Source organism: Suricata suricatta, chromosome 14 (assembly GCF_006229205.1).
Source record: "Suricata suricatta isolate VVHF042 chromosome 14, meerkat_22Aug2017_6uvM2_HiC, whole genome shotgun sequence".
NCBI classification, from domain to species: domain Eukaryota; kingdom Metazoa; phylum Chordata; class Mammalia; order Carnivora; family Herpestidae; genus Suricata; species Suricata suricatta.
The window spans coordinates 73,902,686-73,927,324 of NC_043713.1; the positions used below are offsets into that span (position 1 = coordinate 73,902,686).

The 24,639-nt window shown below is 49.5% G+C and overlaps 1 protein-coding gene across 1 annotated transcript in view; it reads left to right on the top strand.

Annotated features, from left to right (window-relative positions):
- MSI1 (musashi RNA binding protein 1) overlaps nucleotides 1–12,602 on the top strand; it is a 21,999-nt gene extending 9,397 nt beyond the window's left edge. Inside the window, exons 7-14 of the mRNA XM_029921614.1 lie at nucleotides 518–600; nucleotides 1,072–1,189; nucleotides 3,675–3,755; nucleotides 5,027–5,083; nucleotides 8,263–8,331; nucleotides 9,126–9,280; nucleotides 9,660–9,723; nucleotides 10,814–12,602. Coding sequence (XP_029777474.1) covers nucleotides 518–600; nucleotides 1,072–1,189; nucleotides 3,675–3,755; nucleotides 5,027–5,083; nucleotides 8,263–8,331; nucleotides 9,126–9,280; nucleotides 9,660–9,701 — 605 coding nt within the window. The 3' untranslated portion in view covers nucleotides 9,702–9,723; nucleotides 10,814–12,602. The remainder of the gene's footprint in view (nucleotides 1–517; nucleotides 601–1,071; nucleotides 1,190–3,674; nucleotides 3,756–5,026; nucleotides 5,084–8,262; nucleotides 8,332–9,125; nucleotides 9,281–9,659; nucleotides 9,724–10,813) is intronic.
- The last annotated feature ends 12,037 nt before the right edge of the window (nucleotides 12,603–24,639 follow it).

A 24,639-nucleotide genomic window follows, 5' to 3' on the forward strand; every position in this document is an offset into this window, starting at 1 on the left:
GATTGGGGTACATGCTGGTGTGTGTGTGTGTGTGTGTGTGTTTGTACCTGTGCATGTAGGGGGGCTTTTGTGAGCACTGCCGAGTATCTGTGATATGTGGGTACAGAGGAATACGTGTGTGTGCATCTATGTGTCATGTATATGTGTGACTCTGCACAAGCATATGTTTGGATGTGTACACTTTTGTGTAAATGTAAGTAAGTGTTTATGTGAATTCTTTCATTTTTCTTTGGAAAGCATCTGAGAAAGAGGAAAGGCATGTTGAGTGTATTTTCATGACTGCTGTTTTCTAATTTGCTGTGTGACCTCAGGCAAGTCACTTCACTTTGCTGAGCGTGGCTTTCACATCTGTAATTGGGGGTCTAGGAATCCCATCTCAGTGGGCGGGTAGTTGAGAGGTTCCCAGGCTTTCGTCAACTCTCAGGCACTCACCTGTGAGAGAGCCTTGGTCGTATTGGTATGACTTGGGCTGGGTTTTGAGCATAAACCCTAGTTTGTCCCTGCCTTTGCCCTCTAGGGTTCGGGTTCGTCACATTTGAGAGCGAGGACATCGTGGAGAAAGTGTGTGAGATCCACTTCCATGAAATCAACAACAAAATGGTGAGGGCGGATCGGATGGGTGGAGGTGTGGAGAGGAGACAGGGTGCTCGGAGCTTCCAGAGGCAGGCAGAGGGAGGGACCTCCCAGTCAGTGGGGCACAAGCCAGCTCTCCCAGCCTCTGAAAGTCTGGACAGGAAGCTAGTGTCTCATGGTGGTTAAAAAGCATGGCTGGTGAGGTCAGAGAGACCCATTAACATCCTCACTCTGCCGCTTGCTAGTCTAATCGTTAGGCAGATGACTTCCCCACTCCGAACCTCAGTTTCCGCATCTGTCCAATGAGAGTGGCAGTACTGCCTCCATCATGGGGTTGATGTAAGCTGCTACTGCATGCAAAGCTGTTTACATAATCTCTAACACCTAGCGAGCACTCCATAAATGGGAACTCTGAAGTTATCGATAAGGAGGCCTGCCAGGGAACCAGACTGCGACCCTACGTCTGTAGGAGGGACTGACCATCAGGTCTCATTGCAGGTGGAATGTAAGAAAGCTCAGCCAAAAGAGGTGATGTCGCCGACGGGCTCAGCCCGAGGGAGGTCTCGAGTCATGCCCTATGGAATGGACGCCTTCATGCTGGGCATCGGCATGCTGGGTATGTGCTTGGCCTGCACCTGTGGTTACTTCCAGCCCGGAACTACTCCCAGGGTTACCGGGGGGGGGGGGGGGGGGGGGGGGGGGGGGGGGGGGGGGGGGGGGCTGCGTAGGTGTCGCATCTCCTCTGTGGTCGGCCCTCCTGTATGAGTCATTGGGCGGGAGCGAGGACCAAAGATCTTAAGTCTCCAAGTCAACCCAGGGTGGGGTGATTTGGTTGTGGGGTGCTGCCCTCTGGTGGTAGCCAGAAAATGGTCCTTCTTAATTGATCCTTCTGTCCATTGGTCCATTTGTTCCTCCATCTTTCTCTCCAGTAGTTATTGAGTGACTATAAATGCTAGGAACTATGCCAGGAAATACAACAGTGATTCTCTTTGGAGTTTTGTGATCTGGCAGGGAAAACAAATTAAGAATATAAATCAATAGGGTTAGGATGGAGAAATATAGGGTGCCAAGAGAGGATGGTCTTAGAGAACTTGACCAAGATTTGGAGAAGCCCGAAAGGAAGTTACATGGAAGCTGAGTCTGTGGGTTGAGCAGGTACTGGTTATAGGAAGTCAGAGGAGAAGGGAAGGGTAAAGTTTCCAGGTGGAGGGAATAGCATTTACGCAGACCCAAAGACTTTTGGGAAGGCAAAAAAGGCCACTGCTTCTTATTCATTCAACTAATATTTATTGAGCAGACTCTGAGAGGCAGGACCTGCCCTCCTGGGCTTCCCCATCAAGTGGGAGTCAGGAGTCCATAGGCAGTGATACCACATAGCACTTGGAGCCTGTGGGAGGCCCAAGAAGGCACCCAAACGCACCTGGTGGTCAGGCAGGCTCCCTGGAATAAGTGCAAGTTGCCAGGAGTCTGGGGAGTTGAGTAGGGGTCAGCGGTGCTTGGGGTCTAGAACTGAGGGTGGAAAATCTGCACTAGGCCCCCCAAGAAGCTCACAGTCTCCCTGGAGAGACAAGATGTGGACACACAGAGAGAGAACAGTACAAAGGAGTTTTTTTGTCAGGTATGGGGGGAGGGGTGCTCTGGGGATTCAGAAGAAGGGGTGTGGCATGGGCTAGGGGCTCAACGGGTAGAGTAAGTGAGGGGAGCACCCTCCAAGTGGGGCATCGTCTTCTCTTGGACTTTTCTTTTAACTTTTTATTTGGAAGTAATTTTAAACTTTCAGAAGAGTTACAAAAATAAAATCGTACACAGAGTAGCCATATGCCTTTCACCAGGTTGTTAATATTATACCCCACTTGCCTTATCATTTGCTCTCTGTCTGTATGTGTGTGTGTGTGTGTGTGTGTGTGTGTGTGTGTACATGCAAATATACATAGACATATGAGATAAAGTTACATGTATTATGGCCATGGCCCTTTACCCTTAAATACTTTGGTGTGTATTTTCTAAAATTAGGGGTACTTTTTTTCATGAAGCCACATTATAATTCTCTGGTTCATATATTTACATTGATACAGCATTTTAATCTATTTTCCAGTTTTATCTGTTGACCCAATAATGTTCATTATAACACAGTCTTGCCTTTTCAAGTAAGATCCAGGCTAGAATCAGGTATTGCATTTAGTTGTCCTGTCTCTTTAACCTCCTTTGGAATGGAACACTGAAACCGTTTTCTTTGCAAGGTAATTCATAGCTGCTTTCACCCCCTTTAAAAAATAACAGAAGAAGAATGACAGTGGTGGTGAAGAGACTTAGAGCCAGTTAGCTCTGAACGTGAATCCCAGTTACACCATTGCTGTTCCCTCTTACCACTCGCTGTTACTTGCTATGTGATTTTTCTGGTAAAGCTGCACATACTGATCAGATGCATATAAGTAGCAGACACCAGGAGCTTGTCCTGGAGATACTATGGAAATTAAAAAGATGGGGAAGACAGAAAATCACCTCTTAAAAAAGCTCTGGGGATAAGTTCAGATAATGCTCATTGGTGCTGTCGGAAAATTGATAAATATTGCAACTGATGGGAGGAGGAGGACTCTTGTGGAATGATGTCTCCAAGGGGGTGACAGACGAGCCGAGACTTGCAGGATGACAAGGAAGCAGTCATGGGAAGGCCTGGGGGGAAGTGTGCATGTTCCAGGCAGAGGAAACAGCATGTGCAAAGACCCTGAGGCGGGAAGGAGCTTGGTGGATTTGAGAAACAGTAGAGAGGCCAATGTGACTGGAGGAGATTATAGATGAGGACAGGAGATGGCAGGAGCCAGAGCACATAGAGTCTTGGTAAGGGTTTGGATTCTTTTCAGCCAATGCGTCACTTCTCTGTGCCTCGGTTTGTGAAATGGGTCTCCTAATAGTGCCAGCCTCTTAGGATTCCTGTAAGGCTTAAGGAGAGACTATGTCATGCAGTGGTAAGCACAGTTGTGTGTGGTAACTGTGACTGTTATTTGTGATACAAGGTGGGGAGGGAAACGGGTGGCTCAGATCCTTCTCCTTCGAGCAGGATCTGAGCAGTACGTCTGACACGAGTGCATTTGCCCTATCAGGTTACCCCGGTTTCCAAGCCACAACCTATGCCAGCCGGAGTTATACAGGCCTCGCCCCTGGCTACACCTACCAGTTCCCCGGTAAGTCCGGCTTAGTGTCTCTCTGTTGCCAGCATGTCCCCGGTTCCTGGGCAGTCTGACTCCTCAGGGCGGTGTTTGCGGGTGCATGGCTGGGTGTGTGTGGGGGGGGGTCTGCCTGCTGGAGGCTTGGAAGGAAGGGCATGTCTGAGGAAGGAGCTCCTCTCCCCATGCGTCCCCTCCTCACCCCTACTCCAGGAGCTGGGGGCTCCCCCACCCCCACCCCTGTGGTCCTGCATGGCACTGTTCTCTCCCAGGCTCATCTCTGCCTGCCTCCTGCCTCTCTCTCCTCCTCACCCCATCCTGAGTTGCCACTTCCACCAGAGAAGGCATCGGACCGTGGTAGAGGCCTCCCTGAAGGGCCCACACCACTGGCTGTGTCTTTATGGACACGCTTAAAATGACCACGTGCTATGCTGAGCCCCTTCAAGGCCGACAAGACCTTTTGCGACCCTGAATGCCGAAAAACAATTTAAAAGCCTGCTGATCACCATCCTCATTTGTAATTCAAAATAAAAATAACACTAGACCTTAGAATAAGTGGCAGGAAGCCCAACAAAGTTCTGAATTTTGCCATGATAACTATTCACTGTTGTTTTTTCTGAAATATCAGATATCAAATTTTTGCAAGCTTTTCTTTTTTTCCTTTCCCCGGCCTTATTTTTTTTTAGTGTCCCTAAGCACTTGCATCCTTTGCCTTTCAGGCTGTCTAGCTTGGAGTCCTTTCTATGCATTACGTTATCTAAGCCTGACGACATTCTCAATGGGGAAGGGTGATCATCCTCCTTTTATTGTTGAGAAAATGGTCTCAGGGAGCAAAAGTGACTTGCTAAGAAGACCCACCTAGAAAGCAGTGGAGCTGGGAACCCAACCTGAGCCAGACCTGCTCCAGGGTCATTGTTTTTCATCAGTGCTGCCTCCCCAGCTCCTCCCCCTACAAAGTAAAAACAAAAACAAAAACAGTAAAAGAGGATTTTGGAAGGTGTTTTGGTGCAATGTCAAATCTTCTAAGAAACACCAGAACGGACACTCCGGCACTGCCCCGTGGCCAGGGTGTAGGGGGCAACTCTGCCTGCTCCTTCTCTCTGTCCCTACTCTGTCTGTGTCTTCTCCACTTTTGCCTGCTGGGGACCGTGCTCTCCCCATCCCAGCTCTCGGGTCCTGTGCATGGCCTGCCCCCTACCCAGTGTCCCTGCGGGTACATTTGTCCAACCTGGGCCATGCCCCGGGGGCCTCCCCTGTATCTTCCTAAGCTGTTTTACGTTTCATTTTAGAATTCCGTGTAGAGCGGACCCCTCTCCCGAGCGCCCCAGTCCTCCCCGAGCTTACAGGTCAGTCGCTCGGATTTCGTACACCTCACAGGCCTCATGGGGAGAAAGAGAAGGACCCAGGATCTTCCCCGGGGAGAGCTAGCAGGACCCTCTTCTCCTGCCCTCCAGCCCTCTGGCTGTGGGGATGCAGCAGACTCTGCCCAGGCCCTGGCCAGTCTGTGTAGCTACATGGCCCTTAAGGGTGGGGCATAGGGCCAAGCCCAGCAGATGGAGGCAAAATCACTCATTCATCTATTTGGCAAATATTTATCTAGCGCCTCCCATGTGTGCCAGGCACCAAGTAGACTCTGGGATCCAACCGTGAAGAAGCCAGGGTCTCAAGCTCAGAGCAGAGTGGGCCGGGTGGGGACTTTGACAGACTTTGTGCACATGCCTCCACTCCTTGCCAGCTGACCCTTGCCAGGACGGGATGCACACCTAGTACTTTCAGATCTCAGTTTCCAAGAGAAGCCAGAAACCCAGCTTTTGCTCTGGAATGGATTTTTCCATCATTTTCAAATGTTGGCAACAAATTCCAAATTGTTAAACCGCTGCAGGCCAAATGAAACCTATTTGAGGGCCAAATCCAGCCCATTTGCAACTTCTGAGCAAGTGGATGAAGGTGCTTGGCTGTCAGGGGCCATTTCTCTAGCTGCAGCTTGTGCTTGGGCCAGTCAGCTCGGCTCTGGAGCAGGCGGGCCGAGTCCAAAGGGAGGGGAGGGGGTGTGTGCCAATGAGGTGGGCTGCAAGGGGTTTCTGTGTTCAACCTGCTTCCTCCCCCACTCCGCCCCAGACTCTCCCCCCCCAGCCTGGCCGTGTGTGGAGGACGTGAGCATGGATGCTGCTTTAGATGAGACCTTCCTTCCAAGGGGTGCTCAGGGATCCCTCAAAATGGGGGAACGGCAAGAAAACCAGGGGGTGAGGAAAGGGGAGGGAGGAAAGTGTCCTTTAGGTGGAGGTGGTATCAGCCCTTTCCTGAGCAGAGCTGGGTTTGACCCGCAATGGGGGAGTTGGAAGCGGGGGTTCTTTCCTACTCATCGAGAGGCTGTGTGTTGAGGACCTCCTGTGTGGGACACTCCGCCAGGCCCTGGGGGCACCGCAGGGGCAGGACAGAGCCAGGCCCTGCTCTTACAGGACTTGCAGCCTAGAGAAGAACACAAATGCGTATATAAATGAGTAATCCTTTATAGTTGTGAAGCTCTTGCTCCCGTTGGCCACGCTGCCTTTGCTTTGTGCAAATGCCTCAACAGACCAGGAACCAGACCTCAGAGCCCAGCCCCTGCCCTTAAAGAAGTGAGAAAGAAATGTCCCCTGAGCAGATAGCTTGGTGCAAGGGAAGGGGTCTCCTCTGGAGAGTCTGAGGTCTGAACTTTTCTCTTGCCTTCAGGAGATGTGGGTATTTTCCTTCATGCGTTCAGCAGAGATGTAGCATGCCAGATGCTGTTCCAGGCAGTGGGGCCACCGCAGTGAATGAGACAGACAAGGTCCCTGCCCTCCTGGAGCTGGAGACAGCCAGCAATAAACAAGCAGACAAACAAACGAATAAAATACTTGCAGAGGGTGAGAAGTTCCACGAGGAAAATAGGGAGATGTCCTAAGGTCTTAGGGCTGGGCGCAGGGGCTGAGGACGGTCAGGGAAGGTGACGGCTGGGCGTTTGGGCAGTTGGCTCTTAGGCAAGGCGCCTTCACAGTGTGGGAATGCTGTGGACCCACACGTTAAGCCGCCAGACCAAAGGCCTTGCCAGGAATTTTCAGGAGCCATTTCCAGGTCCCTAGCCCCAGGTCCAATTCTGGTTCAGGGTCCAGGTCACCAAAACAGCCCCCAAAGGGTGCATCTTGGGATTGGAGACTAGTATTCCTGAGGGCAAAACAGCTCAGAAGATCCTGGCTCTGGGTGGGGTTTAGCCTCAGGGACTGTAGTGGCAGAGCCAAGCAGTAGGGGGCACTCACCCACCACCCACGCCAAGGGAGCACCAGGTTCAAGCCAACCGCTTATTTAAGAGGTCCCCCCACCCCAAAAAAGAGGTCCCTTTTAGGGGCTCATGGCTGGCTCAGTACATAGAGCATGTGACTCTTGACCTTGGGGTTGTGAGTTTGATCCCCCTGTCAGATGTAGAGATTATTTAAAATCTTAAAAAAATTTTTTTCCTTTTAGTCTCTCAGCAGACATTTATTAAACACCTACTGTGTATAAGCACTGTGGAGGCGGGCTGGAGGTAGACAGCAAACAGGGGAATAGCACTATCTCTGTGTCTGAAGAAGGGATCAGAGAAAAGGGGGCTGAGGGAACTGGGGAGAGGTAGTGGTCATTTCTGGCTGGGTGGCGGTCAGGGGAAGCCCGAGACAAAGAATTGGGGGTGAGAACAATTTACTGAGGGCGTGCTCTCAGGAGAGGGACAGCGAGGGGAACAGGACAGGCAGCAGAAGGACTGAAGCCAGATTGTGGCCTTGACTGGAATCTGCACTCACCGAATCTCAGAGAAGGTCCCACCCTGAGGCAGCATGTCCAGCTTCTTTTTTTTTTCTAATGTTTTATTTATTTTTGAGAGAGAGAGAGACACACAGCGCGAGCAGGGGAGGGTCAGAGAGAGAGGGAGACACAATCTGAAGACAGGCTCCAGGCTCTGAGCTAGCTGTCAGCACAGAGCCCAACACGGGGTTTGAACCCACGAACTGTGAGATTATGACCTGAGCTGAAGCCAGACGCTCAACCAACTGAGCCACCAGGTGCCCCAACATCAGGTCCGACTTCTTGCACCCCATGTCAATCAGGCATTGGTTGTAGTCGGCTGTGGTCAGGATGAGGGCTGTAACTTCCTGGGGACCTCTGAGCTAGGTGGCCCCATTTGGCGGCCAAGGGCACTCTCCAGAGAAGGGGGCATTGCAGAGCAGCTCAGGGTGGGGTGCCCCACCCCCACCCTCTCGGAGCTTTGTGTGGTTCAAGTGTGTCCCTTGAGTCCAGGGGGGGAAACCGAGGTCCCATCCATTGCTAGGAGGCCGTCTGCTCTCCCACCTCTCTCCATCCATTCTATGGGTCAGGGCATAATTAGAGGCCCGAGGAAGTTCTTTCTGCTTCTGTGCTGGTGCTGCACCAACCCTTTGGGGGGGGTAAGGCTGGAGAGACTGCCCAGAGGGGACCTCCATTACCCGCCTCTGTGCCCTCACCCACCACACTGAAGGGCCCATACCTTTCCTTTTAGCCATTCCTCTCACTGCTTATGGACCAATGGCGGCGGCGGCGGCGGCAGCAGCTGTGGTTCGAGGGACAGGTGAGGCCTTCTGGGGTGCAGGAAGCAGAGGAGGGGCATGGTGGGGGCAGAGGAGTCTAGAGGGGAGGAGAGGTAGCCACTGCCTTTTGCAGAGGGACTTACTTATTCATTGGCTCCACAAGTATTCACTGAGCGCCTGGCGAGCCAGCCAGGAAGGAGACCCCCTGTCCTCCAGAGCTTACAGGCTGGTGGGGCCAGCAGGTATTATTTATTACAAAGGTAGTAATTCAGGAGGACGATTCTGCTCTGCTGCGGGCAAGTCAGGTTCCAGGGGAGCTGACAGCTGGAGCCTCTCAGGAAGGCTTCCAGAAGGAAGGGCCTCTTACCTTCTAATTTGAAGGCAAAGAGGAAGAAAAGTGTCCCCCACGGGGAGGTCAGTTAGCATGGGGGAAGCACAGGACTGGGGAGGGGAGAAAGGGAGGGAGGAGGAACCAGGTCCTGGGGAGACACTGATCATTTAAGCAGTGGGGTGATGTTGCTTTTAGAAAATGCACTCAGCTGCAGCACGGGGATGAGTCTGAAGGGGCCCAAGAGGGGAAGCCTGGAGGTCAGTGAGGAGGCTACTAAGTGGTCAGACAAGATGGCGGGAGTGGATGGACTTGGAGAGACCTACCTCCAGGAGGTGGACCCACAGGCCCTGCTGGATGTAGGGTTGAGGGAGAGGGAGGGGTGAGGTCAGCGTGGGTGGGACAGGTTTGAGGGGGTGTCGTGGGGCAACAGTGGGCGCCGGGGCTATCACCGTCTTCTTTCTGGGTTGCCAGGCTCTCACCCCTGGACGATGGCTCCCCCTCCAGGTTCAACTCCCAGCCGCACAGGGGGCTTCCTGGGGACCACAAGCCCCGGCCCCATGGCCGAGCTCTATGGGGCAGCCAACCAAGACTCGGGGGTCAGCAGTTACATCAGCGCTGCCAGCCCCGCCCCCAGCACTGGCTTCGGCCACAGTCTTGGGGTGAGTGGCCGGTCCTGGAAGACTCAGAAGTTGGAGGAGGGAGAGGCTCTGTCTTTCTGCAGGGCCAGAAAGGGATGATGGATGGAAAAAGAGTGTCACCTAGGGGGAACAGTGGGGGGTGGGGTCATCATTCTGTGTGCCAGGCATGAGGCTCTGGGGACAGACTCGCCATCTCTGCCCATGTGGAGGCTGGATTCTAGCTCAGGGATGCCCTAATTTTAACCAGGGTACTGGTAATATACAGATTCCAGGCCCTACCCCAGAGAATCTTTGAGTGGATCTGCAGTGGGGGTGACGTGGGCAGGGCTCCAAAGGGTCGGGAGAGAGGAGCCTTCTCTGCTTCCCTAAGAATCCAGGAGTCAAATTCTTTTCTTCCCAGGGCCCTTTGATTGCCACAGCTTTCACCAATGGGTACCACTGAAGCAGGAGACAGGTGGCAGGAGGTGAGGAGGTGGGCAGGGGCCTTGGGTGGGGGTGGCCCTGGGGAGGCTGGTACTAGGCAGCCCAGTCAGGGCCACAGACCTTGTCCCTGCCGTCATGGAGCCCATAGGCCAGGGAGGAGACAGAACTTCATAACAGCAGTGGTCAATGAACCTGAAAAGTTGTTCAATCTGCTACCTAAAAAATTAAATGAAAGCTACAACAAGGCAGCACAGGCCAATTTTCAGGCAAAGATTTTTTTAAGATTGCTAGTGTTTAACATTGATGAGGGTGTAGGAAGCAACATGTAAATTGACTCAGGGGGTTTCCAAAGGGCGGACTGGCACTATTTATCCCGTTTTAAACATTCATGCCCTTGACCCAACAATTCCACTTCTAGGCATTTATTTAAAAAATTGCAAGGGACCAGGGTGCCTGGCTATCTCAGTCAGAAGAGCAAGAGACTCTTGATCTCGGGGTCATGAGTTCGAGCCCCACGTTGGGTGTAGAGGTTACTTAATTTTTAAAAATTGCAAATCACTGATATGTCCATCAAAAGGAGAGTGTTTAAATAAAGTGGAGCATATGCACACAGTGGAATATTCACACAGTGGAATATTAACACAGCCCTTAAAACAGCATAGTGTCAACAGATACGCATGTCCAGAGTATGAGAGAGAGAACTCCGTACACAGTCATATGGGGTTGTTATGTGAACCTGGGACCTTTCCTTTGTTCCTTCCTTCATGCATTCATTCAAACAACTCATGATTGAGCACTGTTTCAGGAAAGAACGATGTAGAAGACAGACAAGGCCCCACTCTCGTTCTACGGACAAAAAATCCGGTGAACACATGAGATCCTTCCAAATGATGCAAGAAAGGGTTACTTAAAATTAGAGGTTCAGAGAAGGTGCCTCTGAGAAGTTGGTAATAGAATAAATCCAGTCATTGAAAATCTAGGGGAAGAGCGTTACAAACGGGGAACAGAGCCTGCGAAGTGTGTGAACAAAGCTCCTCTAGGAGATCTTACCGGTGTTCTGGGGACCCCCAAAGGCTGGCAGAATGGGGGGCAGGTTGTCACAGGGCCCCTTAACCGCCTACTGTGTTCCAGCGCCCCAGCCTGCAGCTGACTGAGGACCACAGTGAGCCAGCGAGGGGGCGGGGACACCTCAGCCGCAGCCGCCGCCGCCCCCTCCCTCGCAGCGACTCGGACCGCTACTGCCTGCCCCCCACTCCCTGGGCCCGGCCCCTGCCCTGCTGCCCCTGGACAGCGTCTGGCTCCCCTACTAACCTCCCTCTTCTTCCGCCCTTGGCCCCCCTCCCCACCTGACCGTCTCCTGCCCGCTTTTATTTATTTTGGATTAGCCGGTTGCCCCCCACCCCATCGTTCTCCCCTCTCAGGTCCGCGCCCCTCCCCCCTGCCGCGCCCCCATAGGACCCTCCCCCCAGAAGGCTTTTGTATTTGTGCATAGCTAGAGTGAGGGCCGAGGGGGTCTGCTACAGGCCGCAAGCCCTACGCTTGTTTTTTTATTGATTTCCCTTCCTTTTCTCTTTCCTTTTTTTTTTTTTTTAAAGAAACCTTTTTTAAACTATTTCTAGGTTTGTGAATGTGAAGCCCCAGGCCGCAGGGGGCCAGGGGCCAGGTGCCCCCCACCAGCTGAGAACAAAATGTCTATGTGGGTGTGGGCCCCTGGCCGCCTCCCTCCAGCCCTGGAAAGGAGGACAGGGTTGTGTAGGCCAGGCCAAGCCCCTGGGACCATCCCGTCCTGTATCATATGTAAATACTGTGAGGTGAAGCCCCTACCCCTCTCTAAGACCCCTCGGGGGTGAGGGCATCGCCTCGCCCCACCTGGCAAAGGTCTCCCCTCTGTGTTTCTGTCTCCTCCTCAGACACCGTTACTGTAAGCTTGCAGGCCTCACCTGTGGCCAAGGCAAGCCCGCTCGCTCAGGCCCTAGGGGTCAAGGCCTTGGGCCTGCTCACCCCGAAAACCCAGCATGGGGGTAAGGGGTGAGGAAAGAGAAGGGCTCGCCCGGAACCACTGCTGGAAAGGAATTAACTCTCCAAAGGTCTCCCCCTGCCCCCGACCTAGGTCAGACCTTCATGGTTTCTGCTCTGAGCCCCCCATGAGCGGGCATCAAGGGGGTACTTTGGGAAGGGGTGGACCCCAGGGGAAAGCAAAGGGCTTCTCAGGGAACCCCCATTTCTCTCACTGAAGTTTCCCACCAGGATGGTCCCATGGCCAGAGCCCCTTGGCATCCCCGAGCCCCGAAGCCCCCTTCAAAGGAAAAAGAGGCTCAGGGTCTGACTCTTCATGAACAGTGAGTGGCCTGGCTGGTGTGGCAGGGCGGAGGCCTGCCTACCCGTTGTTGGCTCCCCCCCGCCCCAACCATGTCCCTCTCCTCCAGGTCTGAGGCTGGGGACCTAAGCTCTCTTCCCCATCATAGTTCCCATCCCTGAAAACCCCTTTGGAGAGTTAATTGTCTGTGTGAGGTGCTTAACCTATTAGCCCTGAGAACACAAAGCAATAATCTTTGTTACTGAGATGCGCGGCTGTTCGTGGTTTTTTTTTTTTTTTAATGTTTCCTAATAAAAGAGAAGCTGCATTTTATTGGTTTTTATTTTTAATTTTCTACACGTTTGAGCTGAGTCATGAGAGACTCAGCTTCCTTCTCCTCCCCTTCTTGTGACCCCATCCCACCCCACTGGGCCCACCTATGGGCTCAGGGCCCTGGAATTCCGTTTTCTGATTTGTTTGGGGAATTTTTAAAAAAGATGTTACATGGTGTTTTGAAGCCAGCAAGTTACCACCCTCCGGTGTCTCTTCTCTCCGCATCTGTAACTTCTTTTTCCAGGTTTTATTTTCAGTTTTAAATTCCTAATAAATTATTTGAAAACGGTGCTTGGTTTGTGAGTGTCTTGCATCTCTGTGTACCTTCAGGTCTAGGTACCCCAGGGATACTGTTTTCTCTTCTGCATTTCTTTTGAAAGTCTACACTTTGACTTGACCCAGCTTCCACTCAACAACTTCTTGACCAGCCTCAAAGCTTACTGTTGACAATGAGATACCATTTCACACCCACTACGATGGCCATTAAAAGTGGGGGCGGGAGGCACCTGGGTGGCTCAGTAGGCTCAGGTCATGATCTCATGTTTCATGAGTTCAGGTCCCCACATTGGGCTCTGCACGGATCACTGACCGTGCAGAGCCACCTTGGGATTCTCTCTCTGTCCCTCCCCTGTGTGCTCTCTGTATCTCTCTCAAAATAAATAAAAACTCCACTATTTCTGGTTTTGCTGGATTTTTACATTTTTATATAATAAAAACACTATCTTGAAATAAAAAAAATAACAAAGGAGGAAATTCTCTCTTGGAAAAAAAAAAGACATGCTAAATGAGGGGCACCTGGCTGGCTCAGTCAGCGGAGCATGTGACTCTTGATCCTGGGGCTGTAGTTTCGGGTCACACATTGAATATAGAAATTATTTAAAAATAAAATATTTGGGGGGGGTGCCTGGGTGACTCAGTCGTTTAAGCATCTGACTTAGGCTCAGGTCATGATCTCATGGTTCATGGGTTCAAGCCCCGTGTTGGGCTCTGTGCTGACAGCTAGCTCAGAGCCTGGAGCTTGTCTTTGGATTCTGTGTCTCCCTCTCTGACTCTCCCCTGCTCATGCTATCTCTCTCTCTCAAAAATAAATAAAAACATTAAAAAAATAAATAAAAATAAATATTTTTTAAAAAGACATTATGGGGGTACCTGGGCAGTTTAGTAGATTGTGTTCAACTTTGGCTCAGATCATGATCTCATGAAACCATGAGTTCAAGCCCCACATCAGGCTCTGTGCTGACACTCGGAACCTGGAGTCTGCTTTGGATTCTGTTGTCTCCCTTTCTCTCTGCCCCTCCCCCACTCATTCTCTGTCTCTCTCTTAAAAATACACATTAAAAAATTTTTTTAATAAAAAAGGACATTATGCTAAATTAAAGAAGCCAGACACAAAGGGCAAACGTGTGGTTCCACTTAAATGAGATACGTAGAATAAGCAAACTAATAGGGACAGAATGTTGAATAGAGGGCACACGGAGCTGGAGAGGAGGGAATCAGGAGTTATTCCTTAGTGGGTACAGAGCTTCTGTTGGGGTTAATGAAAGAATTTTGGAAGTAGTAGTGGTAGTGGTGGCACAACATTGTGAATATATAAATGCTGCTGAATTGTACACTTCAAATGGTAAAAAAAAATGGTAAATTTTGTTACATATATTCTACCACAATTTAAAAAAATTAAAACAGGGGCGCCTGGGTGGCTCAGTCAGTTAAGCATCTGGCTTTAGCTCAGGTCATGATCTCACGGTTCGTGGGTTCGAGCCCCACATCGGGCTCTGTGCTGACAGCTAGCTCAGAGCCTGAAGCCTGCTTTGGATTCTGTGTCTCCCTCTCTCTCTGACCCTCCCCTGCTCGTGCTGTCTCTGTCTCTCAAAAATAAATAAAAAACATTTTAAAAAATTAAAACAAAATTAAAACAGCATTGGACCCTTTGCTTTTAACTCAAAGAATCCTAAGAGGTAAGGTGGGGAAACCAGCTCAGGTCCGGGCATGGGTATAGTCAAATGGTTAGATGTGGCGGCCCCAACACCCAGTTCTTCCCCTTCCTAGCTGACAGACATTAAACAGGTTCCCCAAGGTCTCTGGGCCCCAGTTTTGTCATGAGTCAAAGGAGAAGGATAAAGAAGCCTGAAAGACCTATCTAAAAGAGCACATATTGTGAATTTCCATTGCTCTGATGACGCATCCAGAAGAGGTGACTCCATAGAGACAGAAAACAGATTGGGGAGGGGGCAAGCGGCAGGGCGGACTGGGGAGGAGCTGCTTAATGGTTAAAGGGTTGCCTCTGAGGTCATAAACATGTTGTGGAACTAGAGGCGGTGTGGCACAACACTGTGAATGTACTAAGTGCCACTGACTCGTTCACTTTAAAATGGTTAGCTTTGGGGCGCCTGGGTGGCTCAGTTGGTTAGGCGTCCGGCTTCGGCTCAGGTCAGATCTCACGTTTGTGGGTTTGAGCCCCACGTCGGGCTCTGCGCTGACAGCTAGCTCAGAGCCTGGAGCCTGTTTCAGATTCTGTGTCTCCCTCTCTCTCTGACCCTCCCCTGCTCACACTGTCTCTCTCTGTCTCTCAAAAATAAAAGCATTAAAATTTTTTTTAAAAATTAAAATGGTTAGCTTTATACGATGGGAATTTCACCTCAAGGAAAAGCGCTAGGGACACCTGGGTGACTCAGTCGGTTGGGCATCTGACTTCAGCTCAGGTCGTGATCTCATGGTCTGTGAGTTCGAGCCCCTCGTCGAATTCTGTGCTGACAGCGCAGAGCCTGGAGCCTGCTTCAGATTCTATGTCTCCCTTTCTCTCTGCCCCTCCTCTGCTCATGCTCTGTGTCTCTCTCTCAAAAATAAACTTAAAAAGGTGTTTAAAATTTTTTTTTTATTTTACAGAGAAATACAGAGCATGAGAGGGGGAGGGTCAGAGAGAGAAGGAAACACAGAACAGGAAGCAGGCTCCAGGCTCTGAGCTAGCTGTCAGCACAGAGCCCGACGCGGGGCTCGAACCCACGAATGTGAGATCTGACCTGAGCCGAAGTCAGAGGCTTAACCAACAGAGCCACCCAGGCACCCCTAAAAATTTTTTTTTAATGTTTTTTATTTATTTATTTTTTTTTGAGAGACAGAGACAGTGAGAGCAGGGGAGGGTCAGAGAGAGAGGGAGACACAGAATATGAAGCAGGCCCCAGGCTCTGAGCTAGCTGTCAGCACAGAGCCCGACGTGGGGCTTGAACCCACGAACTGTGAGATCATGACCTGAGCCGAAGCCAGACGCTTAACTGACTGAGCCACCCAGGCGCCCCTAAAAAGACATTTTGAAAGAAAGAGAGCGCTAGCTGTAATTTGGGTGACTGAGAATTAAATGGGAGGGCGAACACAGAAGACTCAACGCCAGGCAAGGCACAAACGAAGTGCTTAGTGAACAGTAATTACTATTGGTGAACAGTAATTACTATTAGTAATATCAGGCTGCCCCAGATGCCCAGAAATGTGTGACTGGAGCTCAGCAGTGTCTGTCCTCTCCCGAGCGGGACCAGGAGCTGCAGTGCACAAGTACTCCCTTAGCATCGACTATGCACAAAACATTGTTGTTAGGTCCTGATAGGGTGACCAACTCATCCTACTTTGCCAGGGACTTTCCTGGTTTGAAACAGGAGGCTCCAAGTACCAAGAGTTCTTCATTCCCTGGAAAACTAGGACAACTGGTCACCCTAAAGCACTGATTTAGTATGGGTATGTGGGTGGGGAGGTCAAGGACAACTGAGATTTGAAAGAATAAAGGGTGCCTGGCTGGCTCAGTCAGTAAAGCATACAACTCTGATCTTGGACTCTTGATCTTGAGGTTGTGAGTTTGAGCCCCATGTTGGGGTGTAGAAATTACTTAAAAGAAAAGAAGAGAAAGGAAAAGAAAAAAGAAAAGAGGAAAGAGTAAAAATTAGGCAATGCAATGGGAGAAGCATACCAGTAAGAGAGACCAGTAGGTGCAAAACCTTGAAATGAAAAGAAGCATGAAGTATTTAATCAAGGAGCTCAAAGAAGGCCCATTAGGCTGGAGAAGAAGGTATTCCATCTCGATCCGTGTAGAGAGATAGGTAGGGGCAGGTGAGACTCGGCCTCTAAGCTGGTTTTGTTTCTTCTATAAGAGCCATTTGGGAAGGTGTGGAGGGTTTTAGGCAGTGGGGTGGGCGAGTGATGAATCAGGCTTGCATCTGAAATACAATGGGGAACAGATCTGAGGGAGGCCATGGTGGAGGGGAGCAGGGAGACGTAGAGGAGGCTGCTGTGAGCATCTTGGCAAGAGATACTGGATGAGGACCAGGGTGCTGTAGGCTGAAAGGAAGATGCAGCTTGTGATGGGGCTGGATGGGGCAGGGGGTGAGGTGAGAGGGTGTTTGGATGAGCTCCTGGATTCCTGGAGACATGGGCTTGGAGGAAGATCGGCTTCCTTGGTGGTTGTGCTCCATTGGAGAAATAGCCTCAGCTGAGCTCAGATGCAACTGGAGACACAGTTTGGTAAGAGGAGGGATAGGAATCGGCACCATAGGGAGATCTTGGTCAAGTTAAACCCAGCCCAGGGTTACCTAAGGCCTTCTGGGAACCTCCCAACAGCCACATACGGTGCTCAGGACTTTCTGTGCTTGATCACTCTAATTGTCCCAACGCTTGCATTCTGCATAAGGGGAAACAGAAGCTCAGAGATGTGGCGTATCTTACCTAGGGTCACACAGCTGCTGAGTGGCAGGGTGGAACTTCAGAACTGGGTCCTTTTGATCCCACACTTGTTTTGTTTTTCTTTATTTCTCTTCTTTCATACAATGCAATATTTGATTCACGTGTGAAAGTACATATAGCTTATTTGGATATAATTTGGAAAAACTGTCAAAAGACATTTTGAGACCATCAAAGGTCTCCAAAAATGGTCTGGGTATTAATAATACTAAAATATTACTATTATTTTTATTAAAGATGATGATGGCATTGTAGTTATTTTTTTTTAACAATTTACTTATTTTTGAGAGAGAGAGACACAGAGCATGAGTGGAGGAGGGTCAGAGAGAGAGGGAGACACAGGCTCAGAAGCAGGCTCCAGGCTCTGAGCTGTCAGCACAGAACCCGACCCTGGGCTCAAACTCACAAACCAGGAGACCATGACCTGAGCCGAAGTCAGACGCTTAACTGACTGAGCCATGCAGGTGCCCCTTGAAAAATAAAATCTTAAAATAATAATAATAATAATAATAATAATGATAATAATAATAATAATAAAATACTAAGGGAAAAACTAAACCAAGGAGATGAAACACTTGTACACTGAAAACTACAAACCATTATTGAAAGAAATTAAAGAAGACACAAATAAATGGAAAGACACCTCCTGTCCATGGATTGGAAGTCTAGTATTTTTACGATGTCCATAGTTCCCAGAGCAATCTGCAGATTCAACGCAATACCTATTAAAATCCCAATAGCATTTTTAGCAGAAATAGAAACCTTCAGGAGTGCCTGGGTGGCTTAGTCGGTTGAGTGTCTGACTTCGGCTCAGGTCATGGTCTCATGGTTTGTGGGTCTGAGCCCCGTGTTGGGCTCTGTGCTGACAGTTCAGAGCCTGGAGCCTGCTTCAGATTCTGGGTCTCCCTCTCTCTCTCTGCTCCTCCCCTGCTCGTGCTCTGTCTCTCTCAAAAACAAATAAGCATTTAAAAACATTAAAAAAAAAAAAGAAAACTTCATATGGAACCTCAAGAGACTGAATAATCTGAACAGTTTTGAAAAAGTTGGAGGATTTTTGTTGTTGTTTGAAGTTTTTATTTAAATTCTAGTTACTTCCTGATTTCAAAGCATGTTACAAAGCCACAGTCATCAAAACAATGAGGTATTGGCATCCAGACAGATGTAGACAGATGGAATAGAACAGAGAGCCCAGAAATAAAACCCTCCCTTATGTGGGCAAATGGTCTCTGACAAAAGTGCCACGGCCACTTAATGTGGAAAGGACAATGTCTTCAACAAACGGTCTTGGAAAAATTAGATATCCACGTGCAAAAAAATGAAGTTGGGGCCCTTATCCTATTCCCTCTACAAAAATTAGCTCAGGGTAGGGGGCTGCCTAGGTGGCTCAATCGGTTGAGAGGCCGACTTTCAGATCTGGTGGTGATCTCTGTGGATTCGAGCCTGCATTGGGCTCTGTGCTGACAGCGAGGAACTTGCTTTGGATTATCTGTCTCCCTCTCTCTCTGCCCCTCCCCTGCTCACTTGCTTGCTCGCTCTCTTTCTCTCAGAAATAAACATTAAAAAATAATTAGCTCAGGGCCACCTAGCTGGCTCAGTCGTCAGAGCATGAGACTTTTTTAAAAGTAATCTCTACACCAGGGGCGCCCAGGTGGCTCAGTTGGTTGAGCGTCTGACTTCGGCTCAGGTCATGATCTCACTGTTCGTGGGTTCGGGCCCCACATCAGGCTCTGTGCTGACAGCTCAGAGCTGGAGCCTACTTCAGATTCTGTGTGTCCCTCTCTCTCACTGCCCCTCCCCTGCTCATGCTCTGTCTCTCTCTGTCTCTCGAAAATAAATAAATATTTAAAAAAAAATTTTAAATAAAAGTAATCTCTACACCCAACAATGGGGCTCAAACTCACAACCTCGAGATCAAGAGTCTACTGTCCATATCCTAGAGCATGTGACTCCTGATCTTGGCATCATGAGTTCAAGCCCCATGCTGGGGGTAGAGTTTGCTTAAAAAAAAAAAAAAAAGCTCAAAATGGATTAAAGACTGAAATGTAAGACCTGAAACTACTGAACTAGAAGAAAGCATAGAGGAAAGCCTCATGGAACTGGAGTTGGTAATGATTTCTTAGACATTATACCAAAAGCACAAACAACAAAAGCAAAAGTAGACAAATAGGTTTACCTCAAACTGAAACATTTCTGTACTTAGAAGGATAAAAACATGGGGCACCTGGGTGGCTCAGTTGGTTAAGCGTCCAACTTCAGCTCAGGTCATGATCTCATGGCTCATGGGTTCGAACCCTGCATCCGGCTCTATGCTGATATCCCTAAACCTGCAACCTGCTTCGGATTCTGTGTCTTCCTCTTGCTTTCTGCCCCTCCCCCTCCCAAAAATAAATAAACATTTAAAAAAATTTTTTTTTAAGATACAACAGGGGCACCTGGGTGGCTCAGTGGTTGAATGTCTGACTCTTGATTTTAGCTCAGGTAATGATGTCACAGTTGTGAGATGGAGCGCCATGTGAGGCTCCTTGCTGGGTGTGGAGCCTGCTTAAGGTTCCCTCTCTCTCCCTCTCTCTCTGTCCCTCCCCTCACCCAAAACAGGACACAACAAAGTGAAAGGTGACCTACAGAATGAGAGAAGAGATTTGCAAATCATCTATCTGATAAGAGGTTACCATTGAGAATACATAAAGAACTTTTCTGGATGGATCAGGTGTGGACAAAAGGTTTAGATACTTTGTCTTTTTTTTTAATGTTTTATTTATTCTTTTTTTAATGTTTTATTTATTTTTGATACAGAGAGAGACAGAGCATGAGAGGGGGAAGGGCAGAGAGAAGGAGACACAGAACTGAAGCAGGCTCCAGGCTCCGAGCTAGCTGTCAGCACAGAGCCTGACGCTGGGCTCGAACCCATGGACGTGAGATCTGACCTGAGCTGGAGCCGGAGACTTAACCGACTGAGCCACCCAGGCGCCCCATGTTTTATTTATTCTTAACAGAGAGAGAGAGAGTCAGAGCATGAGGGGGGAGGGGCAGAGCGAGGAGGGGGACACAGAATCTGAAGCAGGCTCCAAGCTCTCGGGGCTCGACCTCACCAGCTGTGAGATCACGACCTGGGCGGAAGCCGGACCCTCAACCGACTGAGCCACCCAGGTGCCCCAAGGTTTAAATCCTTTGGTATCCGTCTCCATTTGCTCACCTGTGAGAGCACTTGATCGCAGGTTAACCTGTGCACAGCTCTTCGCTGGTTTCCGGGCCGAACACTCGAGGGGTGTTTGCCGCAGCTGTTACCGCTTTGTTGCTGTGGACAGAGCCCGGGACGAAGAGGCAGGTGCACACAGGTTCAAACCCTATCCCTACCACTTTCTAGCTGTGTGGTTTGGAGCCAGTTCCTTAAGGTCTCTGAACATGTTTCAGCTTCTGTGAAAAGGGGAAGGTGCAGACCAGGATAATAACTGTGTCAGGAGGGTGTTGCTGGGCCAGAAATCAACGTAGGGAAGCTCTCAGCACGGCGCCAAGCAAACAGAAGCGCTCAGCGCATGGCAGCCAATAGCTGCTTTTAAGCATTTCCTGGAAGCGAGAGCTTTGTCCTTCAGGGGCCGGGCAGGTGTGACCTTGCTGGAGTGTGGGTACGCCGTCACCTGAAGGAGCCAGGAAGCTATCCTTAGCTGTTCTTTCCACTGGAGAGTGTGCTTTCCCAGGCTGGGAGAAGCTGGGAGGTACACACCTGTGCGCGGATCTGGGGCGGCATAAGGTCAGGTGCAAAGAGCGTATGTGGGTCTTGGCGGGGTGCTCAGTGCCTGCCTGCCGGGCACATTCCTCTGCCACCTGTGTCCCCTGCAGAGGTCTGAATTGTTCCATTTAGCACGTCTCTTCCCAAGGGGATGAGGGTGCTAGCAGTAGCACGGCCCCTCCCCCACCAGGGGCTTTGCCAAAGCCCCGCATGAAATGCATGGGGAATTTGTGCAGCTCACCTTTGTGGAAGGCCTCCAGCTGCTTGAGGAAGGAGGAGAAAAGGTGGGAAGTGGGCAGGACTAAACCTCTGCTGGGTCTCCAGGGGCCTCAAGTCCTCCCCCCACCCACTACTACCGGTCCTGGTCCTGAGGTGATACTGTGGTGTTATAAGCACCAGATCCAGCTCACGCCTTGGTTGTGCTGTGCGATACTGGGGCAGTCCCTTAACCTCTCTGAGTCTCAATGAGTCTCAATGATCTTCTCTGAGAAATGGAGTTTGTAACTGGATCCACCTCAGAGGTTCTTAGCATGGGACCTGGCGTAGCGTTAGTAAGCAGTAAAGGATAGTTAATACCATTAGTGTTAGAAGATCTGTAGCCCCAACTTCTCCTCCTTCCTCAGACCCAACAGGAGCAGTGTCTGTTCCTCTGCTTCGTTCTGATCCCAGAGAACCCACACAAGAAGGATGTAGCATTTTGCTGGCCAAGCCTTCCCTTTCCTTAGGCAGCTGACACTCGATCTGGAGGCTAACAGACCTACCCTTTGGCCGGGCTGATGTGGGGCCCTGATGTGGGGCCCTGAGTCTCCCAGCCCCCGATACCCCTCCGTGGGCACAGGGACAGTCTGTGTTATCCTGAAAATCACTGTCCAATAGAGCTCTCTGTGATAATGAGAATAGTTTATGTCTGTGCTGTCCTGTAATACAGGAGCCACTAGCCACATGTAGCTACTGGACCCAAAGAGTGCTGGTGGGATTGAGAAACTAATTTTTTGTTAATGTTTATTTACTTATTTTGAGAGAGAGCGAGAGCGGGGGGTGGGGGCAGAGAGAGAGGGATTGAGAGAGAGAATCTCAAGTAGGCTCTGCGCTGTCGGCACAGAGCCTGATGCAGGACTTGAACCCACGAACTGTGAGATTATGACCTGAGCTGAAATCAAGAGTCAGTCGCTTAACCGACTAAGCCACCCAGGCGTCCCGAGAAACTAATTTTTAATATTATTTAATTGTCATGAATTTAAGTAGCTACATGTGATTAAGGGCTACCATACTGGACAGATGGAGAAACCTCAGGCATGTGTGAAGTGAAAGATGACTTGAAAAAATCCTGGGTGCAGCGGGGGCAGAGTCATGCCCAAGCAAACAAATCACTTGCCCTTTCTGGGCCTCAGCTTCCCCATCTGTTTCCTAAGGGCTGTTTCTGCATGATCTCATTAGCTGAAGGAATTTTCCTGGCGCTCCTGGTTTAGGATAGAATAGGGGAGCCCTACCAGACAGGTTTCTTCTTTTTTTGGCCCCAGTACATGCTCAAGGGAAAAGTATAGAAAGCTAGAATCCTGGAGGGCTTGAGCAGAGGCCACAGGGTTAGAATTACGCCAGTTGATTCTGTACTGACTCAGACACAGCATAACTTCTGCCGAAATGGTTCGGTGGGAAGAAGTAGGTATGGGTTCACGTCCAGGCCTGGCCATTTCCGGCTCTACCTCAGGCTGAGCCTCAGTGTCCTCCTCTGGAGCATGGCCTCGATGCATCCCAGGACAAGAGATGATTAAACCTAACATGGCAATGTGATGAAAGTGGCTCTTCACCTCGATCTTCCTCCCGCAAACCGACAACCTACCCGTATTCTGATCAGGAGAGAAACATCAGACAAATTCTAATAGAGGGGCATCCTATCATGTACGTGACTGCATTTCCTCACAACTACCAAGGTCATCAACAATAAGGGAGTCTGAGAAGCTGTCACAGCCAAGCGGAGCCTACAAAGACATAACAACTTAATATAATGTGCTATCTTGGATTGAATCCTGGAACAGAAAAAGGACACTTAGTGAGAACTAAGGAAATTCGAATAAACTATGGGCTTGAGTTTTACTAATATCCTTTCTGATAATAATCATGTATCAATGATGGTTCACGAACTGTAACAAATATGCCATTTACTACTGTTAGATGTGTTACTAATGTAAGGTATTAATAACAGGGGAAGCTATGGGAGAAGGTATGTGGGGACTCCCTACTCAGAAAAAATAAGTGAATAGATAAATACATAAAATAAAATAAAAATAACAGGGTCTACTTCCTACCTCACAGGTCTGTTGCAGAAATCACATAAGTACTAAATAGGAGAGCACCAAGTAAACCGATTACAAAATAGGACATATTATGTGAGGGGCGCCTGGGCGGCTCTTTCTGTTAAGCATCCGACTTCAGCTCAAGTCATGATCTCATGGTTTGTGGGTTCGAGCCCCGCATCGGGCTCTGTGCTAACAGCTCGGAGCCTGGAGCCTGCTTCAGATTCTGTGTCTCCCTCCCTCTCTGACCCTCCCCTACTCTGTCTCTCAAAAATAAATAAATGTTAAAAAAAATTTTTTTTAAAGAACATACTATATTTAATGTCCAGAATAGGTAAACCTACAGAGACAGAAAGCAGATTAGTGGTTGCCAGGTGCAGGGAGAGAATGGCTGCTAACGGGTATGGGTTTCCTTTCCAGGTTCCTTTCTGGAACCAGAGAGGGTAGTTGCACAACACTGAATGTCATAAATGCTACTGAATTGTTCACTTTACTTTTTTTTTTAAGTGTTTGATTTGGTTTGGCAATCTCTACACCCAACATGGGGCTTGAACTCATAACCCTGAGATCAAGAGTCATATACTCTTTAAACTGAGCCAGCTAGGCACCCCTGAATTGTTCACTTGAAAAATAAAATGGTTGAGGGGCGCCTGGGTGGCTCAGTTGGTTAAGCGTCTGACTTCAGCTCAGGTCATGATCTTGCAGTTCACAAGTTTGGGCCCCATGTCGGGCTCTGTGCTGACAGCTCAGAGCCTGCTTCTGATTCTGTGTCTCCCTCTCTCTCTGCCCCTCCCCCATGCACACCCTGTCTCTCTCTGTCTCTAAAAAATAAATAAACATTTTTAAAAAACCTTAAAAAATAAAATAAAATGGTTGGGGCGGCTGAGTAGCTCAGTCGATTGAGCGTCCGACTTCGGCTCAGGTCATGATCTCACGGTTTGTGAGTCTGAGCCCTGCACTGGGCTCTGTGCTCTCCGTGCAGAGTCCCCTTCAGATCCTCTGTCCCCTCCTTTTCTGCACCTCCCCTGCTCACTCTCAAAAATAAATAAAATATTTTTAATGCTTAGTGTTCATTTTTAGGAGACTCAGAGACAGAGAGGGAGAGAGAGAGAATGAGCGAGGGAGGAGCAGAGAGAGGGGGGACAGAGGATCTGAAGCAGGCTCTGCGCTGACAGCAGAGAGCCCGATAATGGGGCTTGAACTCACGCACCGTGAGATCACAACCTGAACCAAAATCGGATACTCAACTGACTGAGCACCCAGGTTCCCCACAAAATAAATAAACATTAAAAAAGTAATAAAATAAAATGGTTAACTTGATGCTATGTGAATTTCTCCTAAAAAATGCTATACCAACATTACATATGTCCACTTTCATTCTATAAATCAGATCCAAGTCTTTGGAACTCCAAAGCCCAGGGTTTCCTTGCAAATCCACACTAGGGAATGGAGGAGACGGTGGTATTAATGTAGTGCAGAAGAATAAAACATGTGTCTTAGAATCAGACATGCCTAGGGTCGCCTGGGTGGCTCGGCCAGTTAAGCATCCAACTCTTGGTTTCAGCTCAGGTCATGATCTCACAGTTGT